Here is an 8,222-nt window from a genome sequence, read left to right as displayed (position 1 = left end):
CTTTTCCATCTGTGGTGGGGTAGGAAATGGATGAATGGATAACTTGAGATATTTGGATAACTTGAGATATCTTACAACTGCATACACCTACACCACAGAGACACCTTCAGGAGGTGGCAGCTTCTCCACTGAACATTGCTATTGACCCTTTAAATAGCACAGGAATTCTCTTCTGAGGCAAGTAACATTTATTTGGGAGTTCTTTTAGATTGCATTTCTGGTCTCTGTTTATCAGCTTTGGCTTAGTTGATTTCCTACTTTGTCATCTGTCTCCTGCAATTATTCCTCTCTGTGAAACACTTTTTTCCATATGCCTCCCTATTGCATCTTGCTCTTTCTACATTTGTTTCCTTATTCACACCTATGTATCTTCCAACTATTAATCTGTGCAAGCCACTGAGAAATAAGCCTGTTTTCCTTTTTTTCTGAATTCATGCAACATTTCCCGTTTTTCCATCTTCCTCTTCTGTGCTGTCTACACAAGGGCTGACAGGACTTTACAGATTAAGGTACTTGTCTCCAAGTACCTTTAAATGAAGAAAAAGAACATTTGGAACAGAGCTGACTTGCACTTCTTTTGAGTCATGGCTCCAGGCCAGGCAAACAGGGCCTGCTGTATTTCAGCAGCTCTTCTGAAGGAGAATCAGAATTCGGAAGGAGGCTGGAGCCCCAGGCAGAAAGACGTCTGTAACATTACTTCCCCCTGGACACTTCCCTCAATTTCCCTGACCTGCCCTTCCCCTATTTTTCTTTTCCCAGGCCGATGATTTCAGCTGTGTTCCCTATTATAAAGCCCAAGTCCCACATTAATATTCTCTGTGTTCTTTACATTGACTGTTTAAGGAAATGTTACTCATACTTCAAAGGGATGAAGACAGACATGAACTTCTGCAGTCTTGATGGCTTAACACACGTTTGTCATGTAAAGCCAGCACTGCATTTCATGAGTCACTCTCTCATAGAAGGAGTCCGCTTTACATATCTGGCTTCAGGGAGCAGTGTGGGAAGGTACTCTGTGGATTATTTTCCTGCTATTGCTGTAGGCTGCTTTGCTTGCTGCCTAGTGCAGTACATAATAGAGAGGCAAGAATATGAGGTTCTGACATTTCTGATTTGAATTTTCTTTTAACTGCTTCTATTTTGTAGTAAGTTATGACTTGGATGAACAGATAATATTTGGTAGTGAGCTTATACTTTTTATTTCTTCACCTGACTTTAATTCTTTTGAACAGTGTGCCTGGACAATCCTAGATTCACCAGACTTTCTGACAGACTAGACACTGTATGAGAGACACACTGCACTGTTTTTAGTGCAGCAGCCCACTGCTGAGGTCACAGCTGGTCATCCCAGACACAAAACAAAGCTCATTGTCTGCAGCTGTCATTTACTTCCAAGACTGTTCACAGACTAGTAGCTAATGTTAGGGCGTTAGACCCAGTAATGGCTAGACTCCTGAACTGTATGAAGAACTCAAAATCATCACCCTCCAAAACTGGTTTGCTGTCTGCAGTAAAAAAGACAAGAACCACAACGAGGACATGGTAGACAGCAGCTCTTGTCCTTTATGCTGCCAGCAACTGCTCATGGTCAGGTCACCCTGGGAACACGTCCTGGTGCTTTTGACCATATGCATGTGACAGCATGAGTGAATGAAGCCTGTGAGAGGAGAGGTGTGAGCAGACGGGATCAACTTACATTGAGATGTTGTAAGTACGGCCTCCTTTCATAGTGTCTTGCATTCAGCTTGTAAAACTAGTTCTTCCACACAGAAAACAATCCAGGTAATTAATTTATGCTTTAGCTCTAAAGACCAGGCTAAGAGGAATATAAATCTTGGAGAAGCAGGAAGGCAGAAAATTAACACTGCTGGGAAATGAGTGATAATATTAACTTACTGCATAGCAATGGGTTTCCGCGTTGTTGATAGACTTTATTTTATGCCACTGAACTGTATTGAAAATTTATTTAATGACAACCCTTCACTCAAAATCTGTGAGAAAAGATCTTTTTTTTTATCCACTCCTGAAGAAACAGCAGATGAGCAGAACATAGAGTTTAAGTGCTTTTATACCTTTTTACACCTTTTTTCTTGAGAAAAATGTTAAGATGTCCCAACAAAATTGACTACTCAGAGACTATCGCAGAAGAGGAAGATGCCAACAGTCAATATACTAGAATTTTCTTTTTTGAAAATAAGGCTTCTATGTTATTCTTTATTTGCATTTTCAGCTTCTCCTTGTGTAAATAGCTGTGTCTACTGCACCAGTGTTCCCAGCTACAAAAGCCATTTATCAACACTCTGAAAAACATTAGTCACATTACTGGAAGACATAAATTGCCACGTGGTGAGGCACACAGAAGGTACGAAAGATATATGATCTCTCATTACAACAACTGCTGGCATTAAGATGACCTACAGCTCTCCCAGCTACAGTACTGTACGGCTAGTTATCAGCATAGCCATTCCAACCCCTGAGATTTAGGGTATAAATGATATTATTGCACACTAGAGATCAAATGATAACCAAACATTTAAACTGTAATCAAATGATACTGGAAGGACCTGGAGAAGATTAATAAAAATCTAAATGCAATTTAAGATTCCTGAAATCTAGCAGCACTTCTTCTGTATAACATGGCCATAATTAAGCCGGCTTCCAAGGCACAATTTAAGCCCTAAATTATCAACCCTTATGACCTGATGAATCTTCAAACCTATCAAAAGTCCAGGAGACTATCTTCAATAAGCATGAAAGGTTAGTCTAAATTCTTTGTACTGAAAAGGTCTAGGAGCATTCAAATTGTTGCTTGCAGGTGGGTGAAATTAAGAAGCCATAGGTTATCCCCTTTCGGTTCATATTTATTGTTTCACCAGCCAATGATCCAGGTTAGCTGTCCAGAAGTCAGTCAGGTTTATTCAAAGTAGTGGTAACATAAATTGCCCCATTTGATACAGATGTAGATTGGGACAGGAGTGGGCACACAGTACCAGATAGGAGACAGGACTGAACATTCACCAGTTCTGATGCCTTCCTTCACTGCAGTCAGAAAGGTGGTTTCAATCTGTTCCCGCCCCATGGCTTCTGTTTTCTACCATATCAGATGTAGCAAGACTTCCTATGCATTAGATTTTTAGATAACAGCAGAGGCACAAATTAGTGAGCAATTAAAAAAGCTACTCCCACATTCTTTTAGGAACAATATTGCTTGCTAGCACCAGCACAGCAGGGATTTGAGTACAAGGAGGTGGACACAAATACGAGACACAGAATTGACTCAGTTTCAATTTTTGGAAGGACAGATAGGGAATGGGAAGAAAAAAAATACTTGTAACTAAGCAAAGAACTGTGATTTGAAATTGTCAAGTGTTTCCATGCACCCAGGGAACAAAGCAAGCAAGTTGGAGCTGAAAGGAAATACTTCCAGTGGTGGATTGCAGTTCTTTATTTCTGATTCATATGGATATGTACGCATACAATGATATTAGATATCCTTGTATTGCTTAATCTATAAGTCAGCATGGGTCTTTTAACTAACAAACAAAAAGCACAACTATTAATTTATATTGTATCTGAGCACTGATACACAGTAGAAAAAATCCGTATATAAAAGCTTATATCTGTGCAGTTATATGTACTATATTCCTCTTCCAACTAACTACTGATTTATTGACACACTATTGTTAGTATAACATAGAATTGCCATAACATTAAAAAACTTTTCAAAATATACTAATAAGCAAAGATAACCACACCTTGACCTTGCAATCATTTTTTGCACCAATACGTTGATGCACCATTTTGTTTTAACGTGACATCTGGTTTAAACAAATTCCTTCTGTCTCAGGCTGCCACTATTAGTCCACCCATATGAATCATATTAATTCATGTATAGCTTTGCTGTTTACTAATTTCATACAAAGCCTTTAGAATTAAACTCACTTCTGAGCTGACAACCAGCACTAAGAACACAAATCTCATATACCTCACCTAGGTCTCGAAGAGTGCATGAAGATTTGTGCTGAACTTCTGCTTGTGGTGAACTTCTCTTTTAGCTAACGCTTTCTCTCACCTACAGCATAACACAAGTCATCTGGCTTGTTCTAGGTGGCTTAAACTACAGGTCTACAGAAGATGTGACTTCATGCTATTAAATGCTTTTAATTGTTTAGATCTAGGTGAAGCTTAATTAGCATCTGGAAGTTAATACAAATATTAACCTGTACATAAAACATTATCCCCAATAATACTAAGTGACAGCACTTTTATAAGGCAGACACAAGCCAAGTTTCAAATATCTGAGAAAAGGTGGGACCTGCCAGATCCTAGTTCAGGGCAAGGTTATAGAGCAGCAGCAACAGTCACAGGATTAGGCCCTTCCTCTGTGAAAAGTATCAGGAACCGATAGAAAGATGCAGTACAGCAGGTAACTACCGTGACAGAGTATACCTGTCAGTATAGAGCAAGGACTGCAGAAGTGCAGGTATTTCAGTTTTGATGTGAGCAGATAAGAAAGCATTTGGCAAGTTCTTGCCTTTCTTACAATTTTGTTAATATCTTCACTACAGCAGCTGAATAACTGTGCACACAATGATAATGACTTCATTGCCTACAGACTAGCAAATACAGTATATAAATCGACAGAGATGGAAATGTGCAAACCACAGAACAAAAATACTAATGCTTTAAATAAAGTACCAAATACAATTTTCACTCTCATTTTAGATCCTACTGAGAAAAATACAAGGCTCATGCTGTCCTGCCTTTTGCTTAAACGTTAATCCCCAAGAAAATTTTTGCTTGTCTTCTCTTTCATTAATAATTCTGGACTGGAAGCAGGACTGGAGTTAAGTGCACACATAAAAAGAAGGTGCAAATTATCTTGAATTTATATGTCTAAGGTCTTATTTACCTTAGATGTATTTACAAAGTACAGAATCCACAGATATAATTCTAGGGTATATGAGAATCTTATGAAGATAGTATTTCAGAGACTGCATAACACTATTAATTCTATTCAGACATCCCAAAAGGCAGATGAGTCACAGGTTTGGGAAGTGCATGTGTGTGTTCATTAAGGGGAAGACAAAGCATTAGCCGTATTCTTGGCTCTTGTTGTTTTAAAGCAGAGAAGAGGAATTTATTCAACACTTAATTTGCTGTCTCTTGCAAAAGAATGGTCTGAGAGACTGCAATTATTTTCCAGTGAATGTGAGGACTTACTGCAGTGTCTTTTGTGCCAGTACACAGGACAGCAGCAAACAAGAAATGCTTAGCATTTTTCTTAATTTCACGTTTTCACCGTTGTGTTCTGTGACACGACAATAAACTGCATTGTAATACGTGGTGGTTTTACGTTAGATACATTCTGAATACTACTTGGGTATCTATTCCTAACAAATGAATGTGACTCCCAATTGTAGATTTATACATTTAATCTTCAGTTGTTAGTAGAAAATACTAAGTAGTTGTTTCATATTCATAGCATTAATAGCCTTTACAATCGGAGTGATGATGCCACTCGAAGACTTGTAACTTATAAAAAGTAATTTAGAAAAACAGATTTAGAAAACAACAACTTCAAATTAATACTCCAGGGCTTTTAGAATATATGGCAATCATTTACAGGATTAGCTGCTTCTATAAAAACTAAAATAAAGATACTAAACTAAATTACTAAAATAGAATTAATTTCAGTTACTCACTTGTCCTCTGGGAAGTCTACGACTAATTATTATTTTATTTAATATATGTCTTTTCTGTGACCAAATAAAAAAGTCATTAGAGTTAAATGAACATGGAAAGACTTTCCAGACAGCAAGAAACAAAACAAAGACAGTCCTGCATCATTTCTAGAATTATTCTTAAACAACAAAGTTGCTGCTGCTCTGTGACATAACCAAGCCAGAATTTGTTGTAATAACTATTCTGTTCGGCTATGCATAAACATTAATATGCTGAAGGCAAAAATGAAACAAAAATCCATATCCTCTATTGATATGTTGATGAGGCACACTTGTTAAAATGGTATCCCTTTAAACAGAAACTGCACATACACATTGAAATCAGTGCTAGACAATACAGCTTTCCTAATGAAAACTCCATTTCTGATAACAACACAGGCCCCAAATTCTGCTGTTTCCATGGCAACAGGATTGCTCCTTTTGGTGGTCTTGAATTGCTGAATGACATGGAAAAATGATAAAACAAACAAAATCAACCGAAACTGCCTGCTGTACACCATGGTCACAGGTGTCTGGGTGAGAAAATCCAAGCAAACCCTCTTCTTCAGATGTGTGGCAATGATGCTTTTCATTTCAGGGTCATGTCAATGCTATATATTAAAGACAAAAACAAAACAAAAAAACCACAAACACAGAAGAACAACAACAAAAAAAAGAAATCAGTGCTGTGAAATACGCAGCTAGTAATTTCTCCAATCCTGAGCATTATCTCTCACTTAAATGTATTGTTGTCAAATAATTTACACACATCCCATCTACTGTATACACAAAATATACACCTTAATAAGATCTGTAACATTTTAATTGAAATTGAGTAACTACATTCCCAGTAATTTCCATCTGAAATAGACACCAGATGTGGGAAGATCCACTGGCAGAATGGCACCACAGGGTGGGAAGATATGGGTGCCCCTAAAAATGTTTGTAAAAGTATGGTTTTGCCATTTAGTGCAAAACACATGTCATCAAATACATTAGAAGCATTCTTTAAAATAAGAAGTTGTCATCACAGAATACTAGCTATTTAAAGCAAGTATCTATGAACTGTTACAGAACACACAGGGCTCTTTTACTATGAATCACTTCATAATGATTTTTCTTCTTTTTTCCAAGTCATGAGGAAGTGCAAGAACTTGAACAATGACAGTAGCATGACAATAGATAAAAGCCTTTGGAATAGGTATGAAAAAAAACAACAGAAGCAAACTAAGAGCTGGGCAGACTCCAAAGAGGTTTCTGTAGAAAGCATACAGGAGAAAAGTCTACGTATAACCGCTATTATCTTTATGGGAGAATTTACATGGGGAATCCTACTTCCTGAAGAAATGACACAATAAATGAGCTACATGACCACAGGAAAATTACTGCCACTTCTGAAGACAGATTCATATTTATGCATATTTAAGGCAAATATAAATTCTCTTCTCATATTACTTCTTGCTGCCCAGCTTCTCTTTCAAGAAAAAAAGAAAATTGTTCAAGCCAAAATCTAGCTTATGGTCCTAACCTATGTCTTGGGTATGATACTGTGATAGCTTACTAGAGTAGAATTTTATTTTAAAAACGTGAAAAGAAAAGCTACATTTTGTTTATGCATCTGTTTGCCACATGTATTGTTCATTATTTGCCTGCTTATTAGTACTCATGTTACCGATGTAATCTTTTACTGAGGAGTCTGTTTTGCTATATTTTATTTCCTGAACAATATTCCAGTGTAAGACACCAGTGTATTTCTACATACCAGTCAGATGGCTAGGGACAGCAAAGTTCCCAGTCACTCCTGCATGGTGTACACTGGCCAGGAATACACACACTGCTGCAATGACTAGTCCTCCTGACATGCTGTTCTAGCAACGGTGACACACTACAGCTACATCCTCTCTGATGCATAGTAAGAACAGTGCAGAGTTTTCCATTCGTGTGCTTCACTTATGGTATCAGACGGAAGAACAGCATGCTAGAGGACTGCTACATTCCCATTTCCATGGGAACCAGTCCAACTTTGAAAGTAAGAGACATAAAGATACTGAAGATTTAATCAGGGAAATAACTATGAAAAAGGCTGAGAACCACAAAAGCAAAGAGAGGAAAAAGTGAAGAGCACAACCCAGGAATTAAGGTAAAATGAAAGACTCTTTACTCTCTGAATAAGAATGACAAGTTTACCAGTTTACTTTTAACTGAGGATAATGCATGGATGCATGTTGCACTTTTTTCTATCTGTTTTGCACATAACCTGAGTATCCTCAGGCTAAGAATTCTATCTGTCTCTGCTTGGAAAGGGTTGAGAACACTTTGATCACATCTGCAATGAAAATGTAATAAATCTTACTTCAGTGCTTTTTCTGTGTGCATATGTTGAATCAAGTTCCTGAAAATAACTACAAAAGCATTTAGGTCTCCTAAAAAGCTTTATGGAGTCTACCCAGCCTCTATTCCTAGCAGCATGGTGGCAAAATAACGTTAAAATATAAAGAC

General features: G+C 37.6%; 1 protein-coding gene across 3 annotated transcripts in view; it reads right to left on the bottom strand.

The window, feature by feature from the left end:
* Positions 1-3,427: 3,427 nt before the first annotated feature.
* PRUNE2 (prune homolog 2 with BCH domain) overlaps positions 3,428-8,222 on the bottom strand; it is a 53,636-nt gene continuing 48,841 nt past the window's right edge. For all 3 annotated transcript variants that reach the window (XM_065661352.1, XM_065661353.1, XM_065661354.1), the window contains one exon: positions 3,428-6,334. In XM_065661352.1, the coding sequence (XP_065517424.1) occupies positions 6,313-6,334 (22 nt within the window). In that variant the 3' untranslated portion in view covers positions 3,428-6,312. The remainder of the gene's footprint in view (positions 6,335-8,222) is intronic.

Source organism: Lathamus discolor, chromosome Z, assembly GCF_037157495.1.
Source record: "Lathamus discolor isolate bLatDis1 chromosome Z, bLatDis1.hap1, whole genome shotgun sequence".
Taxonomy (NCBI): Eukaryota; Metazoa; Chordata; class Aves; order Psittaciformes; family Psittacidae; genus Lathamus; species Lathamus discolor.
This window is presented reverse-complemented; position numbering and strand designations above follow the sequence as displayed.